This window comes from Erpetoichthys calabaricus, chromosome 3 (assembly GCF_900747795.2).
Source record: "Erpetoichthys calabaricus chromosome 3, fErpCal1.3, whole genome shotgun sequence".
In the NCBI taxonomy this organism is placed as follows: domain Eukaryota; kingdom Metazoa; phylum Chordata; class Cladistia; order Polypteriformes; family Polypteridae; genus Erpetoichthys; species Erpetoichthys calabaricus.
The window spans coordinates 174,572,484-174,595,903 of record NC_041396.2 but is presented as its reverse complement, the minus strand read 5'-3'; the positions used below and the strand labels follow the sequence as shown (position 1 = coordinate 174,595,903).

Genomic DNA, 23,420 nt, shown 5'->3' with positions numbered 1-23,420 from the left:
GATTGGCTGGCCCAACACTGTTTCAGCCGTGGAATGGCCAAATGGGGGAGGCAGCTTGATGGATGAGGTCTCCAGGAGTCTAAAATTATCTAAATCTTATTATGTGATATCATCCACTGTTAAATTCTGCTCCGTACTTCTAAAAAATTTGTATTTTTTATTGAGGATTTGTTCTGTTCTGTGTATTGTATTGTATTGACCCCCTTCTTTTGACACCCACTGCACGCCCAACCTACCTGGAAAGGGGTCTCTCTTTGAACTGCCTTTCCCAAGGTTTCTTCCATTTTTCCCTACAAGGGTTTTTTTGTGAGTTTTTCTTTGTCTTCTTAGAGAGTCAAGGCTGGGGGGCAGTCAAGAGGCAGGGCCTGTTAAAGCCCATTGCGGCACTTCCTGTGTGATTTTGGGCTATACAAAAATAAACTGTATTGTATTGTATTGTAATGGGCTAGATAACTAAAATTAACCCTAAAATAACATATTGCTTTAGTAGTAAATAAATGGGTTCTATTTAAGAAATTGGTTGAAGGGAAAACCTACAGCCACTGCTGACCTCCAGGACTGTAATTGAGGATCTCTGATCTACAATTAACTAAACATTGTCTTTGATAAATGAAAGAACTAACAAAGCATATATTTAAATACTGAGATTCATTTGAAGACTTAATTCTAATTAGAAAACTGTCTGGATGAAAATCTGTAGCCATTGCAGTCTTCCAGAATCATGATGGTAGTGCCCTGTCCTTGCGTTACCACAGCTCACAAGGTTTCCTAAATCCTGGTGAAGTTAGGTGCAGTTTCCTAAATAACGAAAACAAAAAACTGATAAAATGCTATTACTCCAATTCTTAAGTCATTCAGATTTTTGATCCAGTTTAGGACCATTTTCCTACTCTTGAGACACTTGACAAATACAGGCACTGGTCATCCTACCCTTAAATCTTACAAATTGGTAGCATTTCCATTGAAGTTATGCACAAAACTGAAACGATAATTCTGAAAAGTCGACAAAACACAAATGCGAATTGACGGTGTTTCCATTGAGTGATTTTATGCGAATAAAGTTTGTTTTATCATCAGAAATTAAAAATGACGACCGATACGATGAGTGTTGGTTCTGTTACTTCAATTGTGTCTACATTCGACATGTTCATTGTTAATCGGTGGCGACAATGAAGGGAAGGCAAACTCCCAATTCTTAGCAGAGGACAGGTATTAGGGGTTTCTTTGAAATCATCTGCAGTGATTTTACAGAAGAACTGTGAGTAAAAAATTTTAGGATGAGTTATGCAGAGCAATTAGCTTTCTTGTGTCCCCTGCCATAATTTACATGAGGGGGCCGATCCCAACTGAGAAGCGCATAACCATCGCACGCTTTTTAAACTGTCTATCTGTGCGGAGATTTTTGGTATGAGCAAAACCACCGTTCACGGGTGTGTATATGGGGTGTGACAGGTTATATGCTCCAAACTAACAAGGCAACACATCATGTTACATGAGGTGGATAAGGCACAGCATTTTTCGCAGAGAAATTATGAGGCACACAAAATACCTCAGGTGTATGGTGCAATCGACAGACGGCTCACGTACCCCTATTTGTGCACCAAGTGATGGGTATTGGGATTATGTTAACAGGAAAGGCTGGAAATCTTTTAGTGACGACCTCCACCCCAATAATTGCAATCTTACTCAAGATTCACACAAAGACCTTTTTGATCCACCTTAGGTCAAACATGCATCAATTAAACTGTACCCTGAACCCTGTTTAGAAGAGAAAAATACATTAAAACAATATACAGAGAATGGCATTTTCTTTAAAAGTTAAAGTGACCTATTCCTGAAAATACTCCCCAAGTTTTCCAAATTGCCGGCAAAATGTCAAAGGTCTTCTCTGAACTGTGACACCATGGATCCATCTCCCCGACTTCCGTAATCCAGCAGAGTTTATTTGAGACATTTAAGTTTAAAAATCTTCACAGATCTGAATTGTCTTCCACGTACCTCACGCTCGCTCCGACAACGCATCTCGAATGTTCCACGGCGTTTTCCCTCCGCACCTGTCAACCGTTCAACGGGGCGCTCGATTCGAGAACACTCAGTTCCTGTTACGCGTGGCAGTTTTGAGCGAGTGTGCGGAAAAAGAGGAGTTTCGAAAGTGAGAGCGCTACGACTCTTCTCTCTAAAGCAGGTGGCTTTTGTCGGCGATAACTTTACGCCACGTCAGGGCTTTGCGTTTTGATCTCAGTCCTTTGCTGATCCCGACGGCGACAACAACAAGAACCGCGAGAAGAAGACGAAGAATTAAAAAAAAGAAAAAGAAAAAAGGGGCATTTGCAGCAATACGCGGTATGGCTTCATAGCGAAACAAGCCGGCTTGTCTAGCTCTGGCAGAGCGGTGTGTGGAGAAAGCAAAGACGGCAAGGGCGTGCAAACTCAGTGCTGTACCGTGAAAATATGGAGAGCAAGTACAACCGCAAAAGCCCCGGTAAGTAACCCTCAGATAAGCTAATTCAAGGTGTTCGGTTACACTATCATTAAAAACACGGGCCGCATAAAATGGGAGGTGGCTAGCAATTGTTCTGTATGGCATCAGCCACAAAACGGGAAAGGGTTGCTTCCGCTGCCGTAGTTTTGCCCGAATACCCCTCATCTCGCGTTGCACGGTTATTGTTAAATTGGGTCTGCCCGCTTGATGCCATCTACACCTGTAAAGTGCCGGTGGGCATCGTAACGGTCACTGGTGTCCGCGCTGCTTTTGCTACTCTTTTTAAAGCGGTTGGGTGTGCTGTTTTTTGGTTTTATATATATATTTTAAGATTTTCACTTGTCTTTCACTCCACATTCGTATTGCCTTAATATGTACTGCGAAAGGCTGTACGTTTGGACTCCAAGCGAGTCAGTATTTTGATTAACTAGCCGGTCTTTAAAAAGTGTCACAGCTTGTGCACCACATAACGCTTCCGTGTAGCCCAAATGTTTCTGTTCCGCAGGGCCAATTTAGACGACTTCTTGTTATTTTTTTATGACTTCAGGTTCGGTAGTAATCATGTTTTCATAAACAATAAATACAATTCAAGGAGACGAAAATGATTTTCGTGATATGCTGTTCTATTAACTTTATTTCCTGCTGTACTGATCCTACTGTACCAGTACGATTGATGTGTTTTCCGCTGTGCCTCTACCAATTCATTTTTAATCCACTCTTCTGTACGTTCACTTTTATCTTAGTTCTGTAGTTGTAAGTTGCTCTCATTTCACGTGATCAGCGGCTGGCCATGTGTTTAAATTCTCTTGTGGGCAAGGCTATGCCAGAGCGGTGTTTTCACGAAACTGGCTTCAGCTTTCATAAATGCGTTGGTTGGCAAATACAGCTTGGGCAGGTTAAGTATCATGCATTACACATTATTATGTTGATATGAATTGTATTTATGGTCAATTTGTAAAATATACTGGCTAACTGTGGAGGTCTGTACATTGCAAATAGCATAGCGGTATACAGCTTATGGTCAAGTTGAAATCAAATTAAACTATTTGTCACATACAGTAATACACAGTGCAGAATGTAGTGAAAGGCCTAGTTGCAGAAGCTTAAGTGAAATATAACTATTATTAAAAAAAAATAACAACTCTATAAACACACATAAGAATCTATGGCTTAGAAAATAAAATAATATTAATCTGTGGATTGAGTCAAATTTATAATCTTTTACACTGCTAGCTGTGAGTTACCTGCCATTTCCAATATAAGAAACTGGTAAGGTAAAAGTAATTCCCAATTATATATTACCAAACTTTATTATCCATGAGTTTATTACATTTTAGTACATGACTGTAGTATTGTTACTTTTTCTTTTATAGTGGAAAGAACCCCAAATTACAATAAATAACACAATATGACCGTAACTAAGGAGGGTTCTGGCCATGTCAAAAACGGCGAGGGAAAAGCTTTATTTCTTTTAACAAAAAACTTGAGAGGAGTCAAACTGAGATTCTCTGCCTTTCACACCATCACCATTGTTGGTAGGTCACATTGTAGTATTTCTTCCAGGCCTTTAATGACCTCTTCGGCACAGCCATCAGCAGTGTGTCTGTTTGCGCAGAGAGTGTCAGCCTTGTTGAGGGGTTTACTTACCTTGGCAGTGTCATTCATGTTGACTCTTCCTATGAAGGCAGTAGACGGATTGGGAGAGTATCGGGGGTCATGAGGTCGCTGGAAAGTGGTCTGTGGCGCTCCCGATAACTATGTAAAAGGATGTAGGTCCAAGTCTTTAGAGTTCTGGTACTTCCTGTCTTGCTATATGGTTGCGAGACATGGGCGCTATCCAGTGACCTGAGACGAAGACTGGACTCCTTTGGTACTGTGTCTCTTTGGTGAATCCTTGGGTACCGCTGGTTTGACTTTGTGTTTAATGAATGGTTGCTCACGGAGCCCCGAATGCGGCACATTACCTGCATTGTGAGGGAGCGACAATTACAGCACTACGGCCATGTGGTTGTGATTCCCCAAGGGTGATCCAGCTCACAGGATTCTCATTGATGAGGACCCAAGTGACTGGAACAGGCTAAGGGACGCCCATGTAACACCTGGCTGCAGCAGATAGATGGTCATTTCTGGATGGTGGGACTGGACTGTGTGTCTAACTCAGGGGGTTGCCAACCAGGATCCCAAGCTGTTTTGATGTGTGGTGGGCTGTAGCAATGTGCTGTAGCAGTGCATGCTCCCCAACCTGACCTGACCTGACCTAACCTGTTGCAATCTGAAGCTGCCCACCTCGCCCTTGGGGGAGCCCCCCATTTGACATGTATATATCAGAAACCTAACTTATTTTGATAAGTACTTGTGTGCCAGATTTAAGGTCTTTTGCTTGAAAAAACAGAGGTGTGTATAAAGAACAAAGAAATGAACAGAGATGATTCTGTATATGGAAATTACAGTAGTTAGTACTGTTTCTTCAGCACTCTAGAAGCCTGGCTTTGAATCCAAGATGTCCTTGTCATGCTTGTATGTTCTCCATCGGTGAGTTTTCCTACTGATATTCCAGTTTTCCTTCCAGTTCCCAGAGGAGTCTCATCATTAATTTTGTCCAGTATGAGATAATGAAAATGTGTGCAGGAATCTGTCCTGCCTTGGACTGGCACCCATTTCCAGAGATGGTTCTTACCTTGTGCCCAGTGTTGCCAAGATAAGTACTGGTAACCACAGATATGAACTGATTAAGAAGGTTAGAAGATGAGCAGATGGATAGACTACGTACCAGTCACACAAAATTAGTTTGGCCAGCGTTTTTTTTTTTTTTTTTGTGGCTCGTCTCGTTCTTTGCACTCATCACAATTTATCCTCATGTTTACTCAATTCAATGAGATTCTTACTTACATGTCTCCCACAGATGAGTGACAGGAGATCTAGCATAAAGTGAATGCAGCATCACACATTATGTGCAGTATAAGAAAAACACATCGCATACATACTTGTGGTTATCCACGAGGGCAGCTCTTGAGTAGCTGAAAATTCATTTCAGTTACCAGACAATGTAAGTAAAAACTTCTGGATTGACCTTAACAAGGCTGACACATCTTTTTATGAATCAGCACAAAATTAGGTGTAGGTGGTTGGATTTGGTGTTTGGTAAATTATAAAGGAAATATAATTTTTATATATTGTACTCGTCTTTTTTTTTTTGCTGTGCAAGATTTTAAAGTATTTTTTTGCATTTTGGCAGGTTTGTTAATTTTTACAGCAATGTGCAGGAAACATTTGATATTACAGTGGTGGGAGAATGGCCATATGCATGCTCAACAAGAGATAAAGAAGTGTTAATAAGATTAGCTTGTCACTTTAAGCAAATGTTCCCATATTTGATTAACTACCTTTGATATAAGCATAAAAGAGCTGCCATTACCCTATGGAACCTGATGTTCACTCTCATTAATCTGTGTTATAGCTTTCCTGAAACCTTCTACCTGTCTTTGAAAATTTTATTGTTATATTATTTGTTAATCCTTATTTTTATGTTAGGACAGTGACTTTATCATGAAGTAGATTAGTAGAGTTCCTTAGCATGATCACCAGCTTTTTGTGGTATCTTTGCATGACCATTGCCATATATTTTATGGTTAACATGCCCATTTTTATTCACATGATGTGTAGATTATACCTGGCACACTATCGTTATTGTCTGTTTGTATAAGCTGTTAGAGTGCAGCAATCAGTATGCTACTTCACAGCAGACTAGTTAGGATAACAAAACCCACATTCCCTGGCTATTGTCTCATTTGTTAAGATTTACTTCCTGGGTTTGCTCTGGTTTTGGTGGCCTGGTATAGTTAGACTTCTCTGGTAATAAATCTTGTGTTTTTCTTTTTCCCCCTGTAGTACTTTCCATTCACTGTTATTATAGTACTTAAAAAATCTAATTTTTCAGTCTCTTAGTCTTACACACTTAGTGCCTAAAGCATTTCATTATGCTTATCTGTGGATCTGAAAAGCATTCTTCTGCTTCTAGTGTCAAGGACCGTAGACTCCAAAGAGGATCCAGTCAATCAATTGAGACACTGTTACAACACTGTGGCATTCCATGGGGTCTTGTCTATATTTAGTAATGTAGCATTCAACACAAGTTCATTAAATGGCTTGTTGCGTTTTTAAATCTTAATATCTCGATTGTGCATGTGGGGAGGGGATTAGATGGTTCTGGTAGAGACAACGGATGCAGGCAGCATCGTTCCTTTCTGCATATATCAACTCAAAAATGCAAACCTGAGTCAGATGTGGAGGTGAAAACCATTGTTTATGAGAAGGAAATTAAAGCCCCAAAATGTAGGAAGAAATGCTAAGCAGGCCTTGAAATATAAAGTTGTACCCATGAAACATGAAGTGGATCTAAGCTCTCACTTTAAAATAAATTCTTCGACCAGAACATGAAGACGTGTTTGAAAAATTGTTAAGGGCAGATTTCACACACATATTGGAAAGTTGTTCCTTGTGCAACAAAAAATAGACATGAAATAAATTACCAAGTAGTGAGGTGAACGGTACGGCTCTTGGGACTTTCAAATCTCAACTTTATGTCATTTTGGTCAATCTAAGAGAATATGATGAACAAGCATATTCTATTCTTGTCATAATTCTAATATATAGTGACTTTAACCAAGAGGCACAGGCATCTGCTTTAAAAGAAATTGTAAACATGCAAGGCATGACAGTAAAATGCACTCCTTTACATTGGTTGTGATCTAAAAAAATATTATTACTATTACTAGGGGATTTCGTCCCCTGCTCGCTTCGCTCGCCAACCCCCGTGTTTGGTTTTCTGGATACACACTTTTAAGATTTTTTTTTTGTTTTGTAACCTCTTTATGACGTTTTACTTTGTTTTCTACTATGTCTTTTATTTCTGACCTTGTTTTGTCCTGCTTTTTATTTTTTCAATGACACCTGGTCCGTGGTGATTATTTTCCCTTTTTCAAGTAATAATTTCTATTTGTTTGCGCTACTGCAATATTTACTTTCTTTTTTTTATACTTTCTAATTTTCCTACTTTCATATTCTTTAACTTTCTCCACATTTGTATCGTGCATATGTGTTTTTTTTTTTTTTTTTGAGCCTTTCGAATTCCACTGCTTTCATAATCTGCTCTGCATGTGTATAGCACCAACGTTTGTGAACGTGTTTATGAAGTTCTACATTGTCTTTTACTCTGTCTTTTAATTCTGAGCCTGATTGGACGTGTTTTGTTTCAATTCCATTTGTTACGGGCTGATAATTACTTTCCTTATTTTCTGAATTTGCACCTAGATTATTTTTTCTTTTTTGCTCTTTTTTGTCTCCAGCGCTTTTGAGTCTTTCTCCGCGCTGCTTTCTTCTTTGCTTATTTGTCGACGTTTCATTTATAACGTATTGTCCTTATACGCTTTATATACGCTGAGACCCTGGATCTGTGTGTGCTCAAATCCTTCACAAGACTGAATGTTTTGCTGCCCCGTTGTCTTATTTGATATTGGTTAAGTAGGGCGTGACTTGCAAGAATCTCATGTTCCACATCATCGCGAGACGGTCCTGGTTCAATCTCTTGGCACAATGTCTCATGTTTAAGGTCCTGGCAGGTCTTTTAACTGTCTTCCATGATCTTCACGTAAGATCATGTCTCGACGTCCTACTGTTTCTCTCCAGGATTTTTTTTTTATAATAGAGAGATTATTTCTTTTAAAGGGGATTGATTTCCTTTGTGATTTCTTACATTTTTTGCTTGGTTTGTAATGTGAAAGATAAATGTCCCATGTTTTGTTGATGACTGGAGCATACGGTTGGTAAATTATTGCTCAAAACTATTTCAATTAATTGTACACAGCTTTTGATTGGTGCAGTGTGTGAAGAAGCTGATGCCCCACTGTGCCATCCATGACTGTCACCGTAAATAATTTTCCCAGTTCCTGTCCTTCAGAAGCTTGTGTTAACTGACAGCCTAGGATATGTAGTTGACAGTTTTTAGAGTATATATGACCACCATCAGCAGACCTTGAAAGGCATCTGCATTAATAAAGGCTGTTGGCAACAGATTGCTTCTCCCGTCTCAGCTCACTTCTTCTTTTGTGAAGCTAATCATTATTTCTGTCTGATTTACTGAGCTTCAGTTCTTCAGTTCTTCTATACTTTATGAACTGCCGTAGTATGTTGTTTGTTATGGTTGTCTTTGTGGGGGAAATGGTGCTAGTAACATAAAAGAATCTGAATTTGTTTTCATGGCTGATTAAACTCTTCACTTATTTTTTTTTCAAAGCTTACACCTTTCTTATTTGTTACTGTGGAATTTTTGTGCTCCTTTAATTTGTGCATCATTCATTTGGGAATTTTCTGAGCACTATTTTGACTACTTTTTCCTAACTGAAGTTTGTTGATTTTAGTAATGCATGCTGTTAAAACATGTATTACAGTACCTGGCAGTTTGGTTTTAGGAGGTACCATATAACCCCAAAGCCTAATAGACAATGGACAGCCCCTTGAGCCCCCTAATGCACATGACAGAATACCACTGATATAGTAAATTCAGATTGTAGCAGCTCAGATTTGTTATTATCATGGGTCATTCATTCATTTACTTGAATCTTCAGCATTTCTTCCCCCAACTCAGTTCTGCTCAGCAGGTTCTAAATGCAAAGTTTGTTTATTGGAGCAAAAGGTCATGCGAAAAGACAATTTCCCCTCGGCGATTAATAAAGTATATTAAATCAACTCAAAAATGTACACTATGATTGACATTTCTGTCTCCTGTGTGCAGTCTGCATTCGAAGTACCATTTGCCTCACTTTTGGTAAATACTTTGAGCTTTAAGACCTTCACAGAAAAACTGAATTGGTTCACAAGAACAAATGCAGAAATGTAGTTGATATGGAGCTTTGTTTAATTTTTCCTGTGACTGTGTAGGCCAACTATATGCTGAAAGCTCACCACTCCTTTATAGTAATACTTTATTTAAACTTTACAAATGGTGTTTGTAGTACCTTATTAAAATTGTAAAAATAATTTTGTTCATGTTTTTTTAGTTTGTTTTCTGCTCCTTATAGGTTTGGTGTTCTGGATGGTGTTGAACCTACATAGTCTGCTAGAAAACGCTCTGCCATTCCATCCTACTCCAGTAGATGCTGCTACACTGATACTTTCTTTGGATCTGTTATTGATCCTTTTGAATCTTTTTTGTACCTGTGTGGTTTTGCTGGTTTTACACAAAGATGCATTGTTCAAAATAAAGACATGCTGAAAAGTGCATTTCAGCAAGTCGTGTAATGGGACTCTGGCCAAAATTAACAGAAGGATAGAAACATATTTTTATTCATCATGCTCAGTATTTAGGAAAACAACTTATTGGCGAAAACATGACCTTTCCTGAACCTAAACACAATTAAGTACTCCTTGAAAAATATTCCTTGAAGCAGACTTCCAATTGAACACTAACAGAAATAACCCGACTTCAGAGTCCCTAGCTATGTGAAGCTATGTAGGGTTACTTAAACAGGGAAAATAATAAAACACACCCAAGGTCAAAGGAAAAGTTACATGAATTCTTGCAGGAAGACGGACCTTTATATCTGTCTGTAAAGTAGTGCCTACATGGGTACTGTGCCATGTAAGTGGGCAAATCTGTAGTGATGCACTCAGTTTTGTGATAGTACATTCATTGACATAGTTTGTTGGCTCCTATACATCAATACCCAGAGGAGAGACTTCCCTGCTTTGCCAGCATCATTATGTCTTGTGTCGTACTGCTAAGACACGAGTTGCTAAACTGCCCAAGCCCTACCTTTCATCAGAGTAATTCTGATGCTGGTGCTCTACATTTAACAGACACTGGTCCCGAGTCCTTTTCTGGGATTGAAATAAAATGAAATTACCTATCATTTGACAAAGATGTCTCTTTTAACCTTCTGAAGTATAGGGTAGACTTATGTAAAACAATGTGCTTCCTCCTTGGTTGAACCAAAAATAGTTTTTGACAACTAAAATGTGTTGCATAACAGGATTGTATGTTCCAAATAATCCTTCACCAGTGGCATTTGACCAGAAACCTTTATGTCATAAGAGTCGGTCCCATCTGTTTATGCAAACATTAGATGTCTCTGGTTGTTATTTAAGCACAATATTTCATTGAAATTCAATGTGAAAAAGTTACAGAGGTAGGGGTTGCTGTCATCCTGAATAATAGCTAATGTTCTGTGAGGAGAAGATAACAGAATGCTGGCTGAGATTAATTTCTTATTGGTGGAATGGTGGCAGTTTATTCCTCATTTATTTTCTTTTTGTACGAAGTGCTTGAATATAAACACTCTGTAGCTTGAGCTTCACATATTTAGCTTGTTGCATAAGCTCCAGTGTGGAAGTAAGAAAATAAATAGTTTGACAAAATGAATGAGTATGCTGAGGGTGAAGTGGATAATATCTGCATTTATATGTAGGGTTAATATACTAAAAATGCTGGGTCCTTATTGCTTTTGTACTGTTTGTCCTCCTTTTTATCTGTGTGCAATTTTTAAACCATAACTCTGTCAAAAGGGTCAGACAGTGTTTATTTTACACATTACCCTTAATAATATGCATCATCCAAATGTATTTTACACAGCAAACGATAACAGTACAGTATCGAATATAGGGATTGGCTAGTGCAATAAAATCAGTACAGGTATCAAAGTAAAAGCATAGAGCTTTACAAATAGACACATGAATGGAGTCAGACATCTTTAATTTAGCAGAAACGTACAACCTAAATTTGGTTGATTTTTGCATTAGCATATTTTTCAAGTATTAAATACATCTGTTTATGTAACAATCTTACTTAATCCAAATCAGGATCGTAGAGGGCTGCACCTTATTTCTGGAGCCTTAGATGCAAGGCAGGAGCCTATCCTAGACAGGAAACCAGTCCTCTGCTGAATTTAATACATTGCATTATTCTCTAAATATTTCTTCATTTCCAGTGCCTCCAAAGCACCACAGCCACAATAACACACCACTCGGCAGTATACACAATATTCTTTCACCTCCACACCTCCCAGCAAGCGTTGTCCACCTCCTCCCGACTCAGGCTCGTTTGCTGTGTCTCCACCAGTCCTTTACTGTATATAGTCCATGACCCGGAAGTGCTTCTGTCCTTCCGTTCACGTGATTCATCAGCACTTCTGAGTCAGATGGAGAACTGTATTTTTCTTCAGCCGGGAAGTACATCTGTGCTTCCGTACCCATGACTTTAGAGTACAGTAATCCCTCGCTATATTGCGCTTCGCCTTTCGCGGCTTCACTCCATCGCGGATTTTATATGTAAGCATATTTAAATATATATCGCAGATTTTTTGCTGGTTTGCGGATTTCTGCGGACAATGGGTCTTTTAATTTCTGGTACATGCTTCCTCAGTTGGTTTGCCCAGTTGATTTCATACAAGGGACGCTATTGGCAGATGGCTGAGAAGCTACCCAGCTTACTTTTCTCTTTCTCTTGCGCTGACTTTCTCTGATCCTGAAGTAGGGGGTGTGAGCAGGGGGGCTGTTCGCACACCTAGACGATATGGACGCTCGTCTAAAAATGCTGAAAGATTATCTTCACGTTGCTATCTTTTGTGCAGCTGCTTCCTGAAACGACATGCTGCACGGTGCTTCGCATACTTAAAAGCTCGAAGGGCACGTATTGATTTTTGATTGAAAAACAAACTCTGTCTCTCTCTATCTCTCTCTCTCTCTCTCTTTGTCTGCTCCTGACGAAGGGGGTGTGAGCTGCCGCCTTCAACAGCTTTGTGCCGCGGTGCTTCGCATACTTAAAAGCCAAACAGCCCTATTGATTTGTTTGCTTTTCTCTCTATCTCTGTGACAGTCACTGCTCCTGACACGCACTCCTTTGAAGAGGAAGATATGTTTGCATTCTTTTAATTGTGAGACGGAACTGTCATCTCTGTCTTGTCATGGAGCACAGTTTAAACTTTTGAAAAAGAGACAAATGTTTGTTTGCAGTGTTTGAATAACATTCCTGTCTCTCTACAACCTCCTGTGTTTCTACGCAAATCTGTGACCCAAGCATGACAATATAAAAATAACCATATAAACATATGGTTTCTACTTTGCGGATTTTCTTATTTCGCGGGTGGCTCTGGAACGTAACCCCCGCGATGGAGGAGGGATTACTGTACTTCCGGGCTATGTACACAGTAGAGACTCCCCAGTCTCCCTGCAGCGTCTCCTGGTGGCACCCATGGTACCCAGCAGGGCTGTGTCGCCGAACTCCAAGTCCTATAGTTCTCTGCGGACATCTGGGGCATCACTGTCGTCATGGGGGTGGCAGTGTCCCTGATAAGCTGCCCTCCCCCATCCTTCGGTTACTGGGTCGTCAAGGCCGGGATAAACTGCCGGCTTCTGGACATTGATAGCACTGCTTGAATATATGTATGAACCAGCTGTTTTTATGTGTTAGACAAAAAAAAACTTTCATTTGAATATTAGTATTTAATGAAGATATTTATTGGCTGTCTCACATTATAGGCCACATTAATAACCATTTATTGGAGTAAAGTATGAAAAATGGATCCTCCTTTATCCTTTCATCTACTGTACTTTTTTTTTTTTTTTGCCTTCATTTTCTATTCCTGCTTTATCCTGAACAACGTTACATTTTTTAGGAACTCTTGTAAACAGCTTTGCAACAATTGTTAATACAATATTGTATTTCAAATCATGAGTCATTTTTATATTGTAGTACCCCTGGGTCCAGACTTGAGAGGGTCATATTTTTCGGATTGCTGAGTACTTTGTCTTTGGGGGTTGGGGATACCTGGAGAATCCGGCTAAAGCATATCAGCCTGGGCTTATGGTCACCAGCAAAACTGTGGACCCTGGCCTTGGTTTGGCTGAAGATACTGAGTGATGTTGTGGCAGACGAGCAACCTCTGACTCTGTGGAGGTGGAAATAAAGGTAGCTGGGTGGCATATATGAGTGGTCAAAATGGACGAAGTAGCTGAGGGCCTATCGAGCTGCTGAAAACCTGGGTTTCATTACATGTACATTGTACTGCATTTGTCAATGGAAGTTAGCAAGAACATCCTAGAATAGAAGAGCACCAGAGAAGCAATGCACATGATGTTTGTGTGGACACATAATGATCAAGTCATATTCCTGCAGCATTTTGGTGGTATTATTAGTTATTGGGAAGCAAGAACTTATTTACGAGCATGTTTAACACAGATCTGATCTTTAAGCAGAAGTGTTAACAGCAAAAAAATGACATCCTAGCTTTTCAAATCAAATTTAGACCACTTTCAAGGGTCTATATTTGACCTTCATTTGAATGTTCAAATCGGAATTTTCTGGGAGTGTACCATACTCTCCCCAAATAATGTTACTTCACTGTCCTTTGTTTTCTTCATGTTATTTCTGCACTGAAAATCAAGATGGACAACAATACCAACTCATTGTGCCAAGTGTACAAAAGCAAGGTGGTGAGTGCATTTGCAGCGATTCTCGCCAGCCAATACAGCTCATTTACTATGCCTTTTCTGACGGAAATTACTTTGGCAGATGTTGATGTAAGTATTTGAATGCCCACCTCGAAATTTCTCTCTATTTCCAGCTCTCACCAGTCATGTTTCCTCTCTCGTTTCTACATGCAGATACAGTAGCAATAATTGCTCTCAAAATAACAACAATGATATTTTCGTTTTTATTTCTCTACCTTGTTAACATGAGCTGTGGCAGATATGACTTGTTTTTATTTTCTGTATTATTTTGTTGTAATACGTATGGTGGACTGGAAACTACATTAGGTTAATAAATGTGTGTGTGTAGTTTACACTGCATACACAATATTATATTTGGTTGTTTTGAACTTGTAGACTCTTTTATGTACATTGTGGTTCACAGACCGATCAGACCTATTTATTCACATTCATCATAGCATATATATGTCTAGTGAGCTGCCAGAATCCATACATACCTGGTAAAATGTAATAACCGATCAGACCTATTTATTCACATTCATCATAGCATATATATGTCTAGTGAGCTGCCAGAATCCATACATACCTGGTAAAATGTAATATCTAAATCCAACCCTGCTACCATATAAGGATATTTTGGACATTGTTTGATCATTCATGTACAAACAAATTTAAGATGATTTGAGATTTATAAGTTAATCATAAGTGGGAAGGATTTAGGAGAAATTTTGTGCATATGAATGTTTTATAAATCATTCATAAGATCTGTCAGGAAATAATCATGTTCAAATTAACATTGATCCACACATTTTTGAAAATGAGGGTCCAATGTTCAAATCCCATTCTGGTCAGTCTGTTCTCATGCAGCTTGTTTCTGGGTTTGCCAGTTTTGTCTATCTTCCCAAAGACATGCAGGTTAGATCAATTGATTACCTATAAATTCATCATGAATGAGTTTGTGTGCCCAGCTATAGGCTCGGGTCCCATTCAAGGTAAGTTTCTGCTTTGTTCTCAGTGCTGCCCAAGATAGAAATGTTCAGGAAATCAAGTAATGTTGCCTGTAAAACATTTTTTTTATTTTATGTAGCTGTCTGATATAAATAAGTTATCGTAAAAGGACATCTCATGGATGTCAAGGTCATATTAATTATTCTTGGTAACTAGTTTTCTGAATATAGTTTGTGGTCATGTTCTGATTGTTTAAAGCTAACTTAAGGAATTTCTCAGAATATGGTATCTGTATGTTACGAGTAAAAGAGGAAGTAGCTCAAAGCTCAGTGGGATTGGGGAAAAAGGGTTAGGTTAGGATGGTTTTAAACCTTTGGGTAGTACTGTGTTCTAATGTAAGCTTTTCTGGATTAGTTTTACACCCACACAGTGGGGGGGTGGGGGAAGCAGAGCAAATGGTTATGCTAAATACTTTCTTAGCCAGCAATAAAAAATGATTGAGGTAATCCTTTGGAATTATTGCATATAATTTAAAGTGCTGATGCTGGTGGACTGTGATGTGTACGCTTGTCTTATTTGCTGTGTATTGTGTGGGTGCCCTGCTAAATCAATCTGGTTTCTATGTCTAGAGGTGGGTTGTGTTTGTAGTGACCTTTTCAAAGCATTTTTACTTCTCATTGTTATAATATTTTTAGTTTATTTTAACTAATTATTTCATTAAATGTACATGTAAATGATCCTGTGTCTTATAATTTTATAGCAGGAAGTTAATATGTCTTTAATAAACTGATCGTAAAAGTTTGTTTTATTTGTATATCTGAATCTTCAGCAGAAAAATATCAAGAGAAAAACATTTTTACAAGTTATCGTATTAAGCAGTGTACTTGCAAGCATTGCTGCCTCATTACTTCAGAGATGTGTTTGAGACCCAGTTGATAGAATAGGCATTTTATAAATGCTGCGACAAACCTGCACTTTTTATGTTAATTTTACTTTGCTGCTGTCTAAAACACATTCCAAAATTGAACACATCTGGCAAAATGTTTTTTTTTCTGTAACTATAACAAACATGTAGGTTTTCCCCTTTGGGTACTGTTTATTGATTACCATGTCAGATGTAAGTACAGTATCTCACAAAAGTGAGTACACCCCTCACATTTTTGTAAATATTTTATTATATCATTTCATGGGACAACACTGAAGATATGACACTTTGATACAATGTAAAGTAGTCGGTATACAGCTCGTATAACAGTGTAAATTTGCTGTCCCCTCAAACTAACTCAACACACAGCCATTAATGTCTAAACTGCTGGCAACAAAAGTGAGTACACCCCTAAGTGAAAAATGTCCAAATTGTGCCCAAAGTGTCAATATTTTGTGTGGCCACCATTATTTTCAAGCACTGCCTTAACTCTCTTGGACATGGAATTCACTAGAGCGTCTCAGGTTGCCACTGGAATCCTCTTCCACTCCTCCATGACGACATCACGGAGCTGGTGGATGTTAGAGACCTTGTGCTCTTCCACATTCCGTTTGAGGATGCCCCACAGATGCTCAATAGGGTTTAGGTCTGTAGACATGCTTGGCCAGTCCAGCACCTTTACCCTCAGTTTCCTTAGCAAGGCAGTGGTCGTCTTGGAAGTGTGTTTGGGGTCGTTATCATGTCAGAGTACTGCCTGTGGCCCAGTTTCCGAAGAGAGGGGATCGTGCTCTGCTTCAGTATGTGACAGTGCATGTTGGCATTCATGGTTCCATACATGAAATGTAGCTCCCCAATGCCAGCAGCACTCATGCAGCCCCAAACCATGACACTCCCACCACCATGCTTGACTGTAGGCAAGACACTCTTGTCTTTGTACTCCTCACCTGGTTGCCGCCACACACACTTGACACCATCTGAACCAAATAAGTTTATCTTGGTCTCATCAGACCACAGGACATGGTTCCAGTAATCCATGTCCTTAGTCTGCTTGTCTTCAGCAAACTGTTTGCGGGCTTTCTTGTTTATCATCTTTAGAAGAGGCTTCCTTCTCGGACGACAGCCATGCAGACCAATTTGATGCAGTGTGTAGCGTATGGACTGAGCACTGACAGCTGACCACCCACCCCTTCAACCTCTGCAGCAATGCTGGCAGCACTCATACGGCTATTTTCAAAAGACAACCTCTGGATATGACACTCAACTTCTTTGGTCAAACATGGCGAGGCCTGTTCTGAGTGGAACCTGTTCTGTTAAACCGCTGTATGGTCTTGGCCACCGTGCTGCAGCTCAGTTTCAGGGTGTTGGCAATCTTCTGTTGGCCATCTTTATGTAGAGCAACAATTCTTTTTTTCAGATCCTCAGAGAGTTCTTTGCCCTGAGGTGTCATGTTGAAATTCCAGTGACCAGTATAAGAGAGTGTGAGAGCGATAACACCAAATTTAACACACCTGCTCCCCATTCACACCTGAGATCTTGTAACATTAACAAGTCACATGACACCGGGGCATGGCTAATTGGGCACAATTTGGACATTTTTCACTTAGGGGTGTACTCACTTTTGTTGCCAGCGGTTTAGACATTAATGGCTGTGTGTTGAGTTATTTTGAAAGGACAGCAAATTTACACTGTTATACAAGCTGTACACTGACTACTTTACATTGTATCAAAGTGTCATATCTTCAGTGTTGTCCCATGAAAAGATATAATAAAATATTTACAAAAATGTGAGGGGTATACTCACTTTTGTGAGATACTGTATTTAATAGCCATTAAAGAACTTTGCCTGCATAAAGTGTTTAGAACATTTCACAAAGTTTGTGGTTGTATACAGTACATTGCATTTGGGGTGAAGTTGTTAAAGCTGTTTTTGACATTTTCCAAAATGGCTGCTGAGGTGTCACCCGTTGCACAGCTGCACTTGGATCTCAATCCAATGCCATGTGACCTATTAAATTTTGCACAGGGTAATATGATCTGCATCGCAGTGGTCACACATATACAGTTTCAGAGTATTGGTCAAGTAGTTATGCAAAGCTAAAGTTTTGAAAACATTGGATAAACTATCCAGCTAATGCCACATTGCTTAAAAAATGGGATCTACAACCAGAATCTTAAAGAAACATTCGTTTCATACACATGCCAGATTAAAAGTATTTTTAGAGTCACAATTAACCTTTCTGTGTAAAGCTGCCTGTCTAGCTCTGATTTACGTGGACAATGGTTAGGGGATGAATTATTCGCTATTTTGATTGTACTCTGTGCAAAATGGTAAAACTTGTGTCCTTGTTTATCTGTGACTCAGTAAAACCAAGTGGAACTTGCTTTTTTTTTTAATATCAGTTTGGATTAGCATAAGCAGATTCTGTGGAGACTAATTTCTGATTGACATTGCATGATCCTCTTTAATAAAACCCCTGTGTGCAGCCAGTGTCCGTGTGTGTGTGTCTTCTGGTGAAGTGCGCATGCGTGGGCCACGGTGCGATGCTTCAAAGCAGAAGCTTCAAAGGCCGCCTGACGCGTCACACAAGGCAGAGAAGGTGAGACCTATAAAATATCGCGCGGCCGATCCAATCGGATTTCAGTAAATGAGGTAAGACCTAAAACATAAGGCACAAAAAATCCAATTGGGTACTGAGACGCAGAGACCAGCTTCCCCAAAGAGGTGGGATTAGTGTCCGCCTGACGCGTCACACAAGACAGAGAGGGCGGGACCTATAAAATTGCAATGCTTCAAAGCAGATGCTTCAAAGGCCGCCTGACGCATCACACAAGACAGTGAGGGTGGGACCTATAAAATTGTAATGCTTCAAAGGCCGCCTGACCTGTCACACAAAACGGAGAGGGCGGGACCTATAAAATATCGCGTGGCCGATCCAATCGGATTTCGGTAAATGAGATAAGACCTAAAACATAAGGCACGAAAAATCCAATCGGGTACTGAGACACGGAGACCAGCTTCCCCAAAGTGGTGGGATTAGTGTCCGCCTGATGCGTCACACAAGACAGAGCGGGCGGAACCTATAAAATATTGTGTGGCCGATCCAATCAGATTTCAGTAAATGAGGTAAGACCTAAAACATAAGGCACGAAAAATCCAATTGGGTACTGAGACGCGGAGACTAGCTTCCCCAAAGAGGTGGGATTAGTGTTTGTTGTTGTGCAAGTGTTCACTCTGAGGATGTCAGATTTGTGATTAAGAAGCTTGGCCCGGTAAAGTGTAAAGTGTCAGTCGTTGAAGGGATTTTCCTAAATATATGAATTTTCATGATATTACAATAGGATGACTTTTAAAAGTAGATTTATTTTTGCGCACATAAAATCCGTTGCTGGGGAGACGCCACACATACAATAATCAGCTGCATGCCAGCACAGATTAAAATACTTGCTGGGGAACTGCACAGTACTTGCTGGAGAGACACCACAGGCATGATTATCAGCTGCACGCCACACATTACATCAGTTGCTGGGGAGAATCTACTGATTGCCCACTGTTGTGACAGAAAATTAAATGCATATTACGGACATCAAAGCCAGTATTACTGTCGGAGAAAATTACAGGCATTTTACGGAAATACAGTGGGGCAAAAAAGTATTTAGTCAGCCACCAATTATGCAAGTTCTCCCACTTAAATAGATGAGAGAGGCCTGTAATTTTCATCATAGGTATACCTCAACTATGAGAGACAAAATGAGAAAAAAATCTAGAAAATCACATTGTCTGATTTTTAACGAATTTATTTGCAAATTATGGTGGAAAATAAGTATTCAGTCACCTACAAACAAGCAAGATTTCTGGCTCTCACAGACCTGTAACTTCTTCTGTAAGAGGCTCCTCTGTCCTTCACTCGTTACCTGTATTAATGGCACTGTTTGAACTCGTTATCAATATAAAAGACACCTGTCCACAACCTCAAACAGTCACACTCCAAACTCCACTATGGCCAAGACCAAAGAGCTGTCAAAGGACACCAGAAACAAAATTGTAGACCTGCACCAGGCTGTGAAGACTGAATCTGCAATAGGTAAGCAGCTTGGTGTGAAGAAATCAGCTATGGGAGCAATTATTAGAAAATGGAAGACATACAAGACCACTGATAATCTCCCTCGATCTGGGGCTCCACACAAGATCTCACCCCGTGGGGTCAAAATGATCACAAGAACGGTGAGCAAAAATGCCAGAACCACACGGGGGGACCTAGTGAATGACCTGCAGAGAGCTGGGACCAAAGTAACAAAGGCTACCATCAGTAACACACTACGCCGCCAGGGACTGAAATCCTGCAGTGCCAGACGTGTCCCCCTGCTTAAGCCAGTACATGTGCAGGCCTGTCTGAAGTTTGCTACAGAGCATTTGGATGATATAGAAAAGGATTGGGAGAATGTCATATGGTCAGATGAAACCAAAATAGAACTTTTTGGTAATAACTCTACTCGTCGTGTTTGGAGGAGAAAGAATGCTGAGTTGCATCCAAAGAACACCATACCTACTGTAAAGCATGGGGGTGGAAACATCATGCTTTGGGGCTGTTTTTCTGCAAAGGGACCAGGACGACTGATCCATGTAAAGGAAAGAATGAATTGGGCCATGTATCGTCAGATTTTGAGTGAAAACCTCCTTCCATCAGCAAGGGCCATTGAAGATGAAACGTGGCTGGGTCTTTCAGCATGACAATGATCCCAAACACACTGCCCGGGTAACGAAGGAGTGGCTTCGTAAGAAGCATTTCAAGGTCCTGGAGTGGCCTAGCCAGTCTCCAGATCTCAACCCCATAGAAAATCTTTGGAGGGAGTTGAAAGTCCATGTTGCCCAGCGACAGCCCCAAAACATCACTGCTCTAGAGGAGATCTGCATGGAGGAATGGGCCAAAATACCAGCAACAGTGTGTGAAAACCTTGTGAAGACTTACAGAAAACGTTTGACCTCTGTCATTGCCAACAAAGGGTATATAACAAAGTATTCGAGATGAACTTTTGTTATTGACCAAATACTTTTTTCCACCATAATTTGCAAATAAATTCTTCAAAAATCAGACAATGTGATTTTCTGGATTTTTTTTTCTCATTTTGTCTCTCATAGTTGAGGTATACCTATGATGAAAATTACAGGCCTCTCGCATCTTTTTAAGTGGGAGAACTTGCACAATGACAAGTGACGCATATTACAACCACATACAAGCCAGTATTACTGTAACAGAAAATATTACGGATGTACAAGCCTATATTACTGTGACTATCTACTAACAACATGCCACCCAAAAAAAAGGACATGTCAAGTAGGAGAAAAGACACAGACAATCAAATCCTATATAAGAAACACCTCCTGGAAGAACAGTCAGCTCAGCAAGTAAACATCAACAAAAGAAAGGCTGACATAAAGCTCAGGGGCAAACCTTAGAAAAAGTTGGCATTTACTTGCCAGAACCAGTATTCAGCCACGGTCAGTTATATGTTGCATTATCAAAAGTTAGAAGCTTTCAAGATGTTGTTGTCAAGGTTGTAGATGGTCCTGAACAAGGCAAACTGTTGCCAAACTCAGACAGAATATTTACAAGAATTGTTGTCTATAATGAAATATTATAGAAAAATTTCATGAGGTAAAAAAATAGAAAATTTTTCCTAAATATCTTCTTCAGACAAGAAACAGAATGAGGTCAAGGTTCCTTGCCATTTAATATAGACTGTTCCTACTAATGTTTATGCACTACTGTTCTAGCGCCCGTTATTGTAACAGGCTTAATGTCTAGTCTGATATAAAAGCCACATATTTTGTCCAATCTGAATCACAAAATGAACCTATTACATACATGTTGAAGTAAAAAAAAATCTTCTAGGAGCAAGTCAATGCAGTATATCAGCTTTAGGCTGGGACATTATATTGAAGTAGAAATTAATTTGGTTATCAGAATTGTTAAGATAAAATACTTAGTCTAAGAGTATTGTTTTTAATGTTTGCAGTATAGTTCATGAGCACTTAATATTTTTAAAGCCCTGTTGTACAGTATTTTTATTAGTTGGTCTTGTGCCATGGTGGACTTCTTTTTTTTTTTGAGTGCAAAATATTTTGCATGAAGAACCCACCACTTCTTAATATTACATTGTTAGTGTTCTTTACCCAGAGTATAAACTTGATTTGAAGGCATTTCTTCCCCTTTTCTATTTAAAAACACTTCCATAGTAACAGCAGAAATAATCCTGACATATTTATTTTGATTCTGCTTTATTTGTGTATAGTGCTCTAGGCTTGTGAATGGATGTGTGCAATACAAGAATAAATTAAACTGAATTTATAATCAGTGTTATAATAATTATTAATATAATTGTACACTGTGTTGCTAAGGATCCGCACTGGTATCTGGAAGGTTACTGAGTCAAATCTCATTACTGTCAGAAGAGATCTTACTCCTTTGGGCTCTTGAGCAAGATCCTTAACCTGAAAATTGCTCCAAAGACACTGTACAATGGCTGATCCTGCACTCTGACCCCCAAAGGTCATGCAAAAAGGCAGATTTCGCTTGGGGATTAACAAAGTATATCAAAATAAAAAAAAATATTGGTTAAAAATTGAGAAATCATGGCATATTTCAATGTCATGATTATATTAATCCATCTGTCAAGCTTCTTTTCAGTTGTTTACATCCTCATAATTAAATCTTGTCAATGGTGATAAGAAAGTAAGTGTATTCAATGAAATGTATCTTTTGAAATTTATCTTTTTACACATGAGAATCTGGTCCTGTTCTTGGTACATTCAACAGACTAAGGTGACTTAAATACAACAAATAACACTGAATGGTTGATTGTACTTTGCACTTATTCAATCTACAAAAATGAAAAGAAATTTCATTTCCGTTGGTGTTAGAAGTTGTTCTCCTAGCTTAATCATCCACCAGTTGATTTCACATAAACCTGAGAAATGTTTTAACCAAGAAAATAATGATGTAATGCAACAGAGCATCAAGAGCCCCTTAGAGGAAAAAAATAATTTTTCAATGGTCAAAGTTGTCACTCTGCACTATGGGGTATTTTTACTATTTTTCATCCATCCCACCATATATTCTGCACTGGCAATTGGAAGGTTGCCGGTTCGAATCCCGTAAACGCCAAAAGTGACTCCACTTCATTATGGCCTTGAGCAAGGCCCTTAACATGCAATTGTTAATCTGCATACAGCCCTGCATGTAGGCACTCCAACCTGCAGGGAAAACCTGGGGGTTGGTGGCAGAACTGGCACTCCAGCCACCATAAAAAAACCTCACACTGGTTCCATTCCATCTGAACTAGTGTGGTGCTGAGGTGTCACCCATTGCATGGCTGCACTAGGGTCCTAATCTGGGATCCTGTGTTGGTTTGTCACGCGCTGGGTGCAGCAATACAGTGTATCAGTGTGTGCTCCTAACCTGTCTCTCTCTCTCTCTCTCCACCTTATATTCACCTTAAAACCTACCAAATTTAGTTTGGTGTGGCAAGCTAAGAGTTTGGGGCCAGAGCAAATTTCCTGAATCACAGGATACTGGATGTTAATAG

The 23,420-nt window shown here is 39.5% G+C and overlaps 1 protein-coding gene across 2 annotated transcripts in view; it reads left to right on the top strand.

Annotated features, from left to right (window-relative positions):
• The first annotated feature begins 1,883 nt into the window (after positions 1-1,883).
• The window catches only part of ube2j1 (ubiquitin-conjugating enzyme E2, J1), a 67,943-nt gene continuing 46,406 nt past the window's right edge, over positions 1,884-23,420 (top strand). Inside the window, exon 1 of one of the 2 annotated variants that reach the window (XM_051924810.1) lies at positions 1,884-2,482. In XM_051924810.1, coding sequence (XP_051780770.1) covers positions 2,452-2,482 — 31 coding nt within the window. In that variant the 5' untranslated portion in view covers positions 1,884-2,451. The remainder of the gene's footprint in view (positions 2,483-23,420) is intronic. The other variant, XM_028797541.2, reaches the window with a different exon arrangement.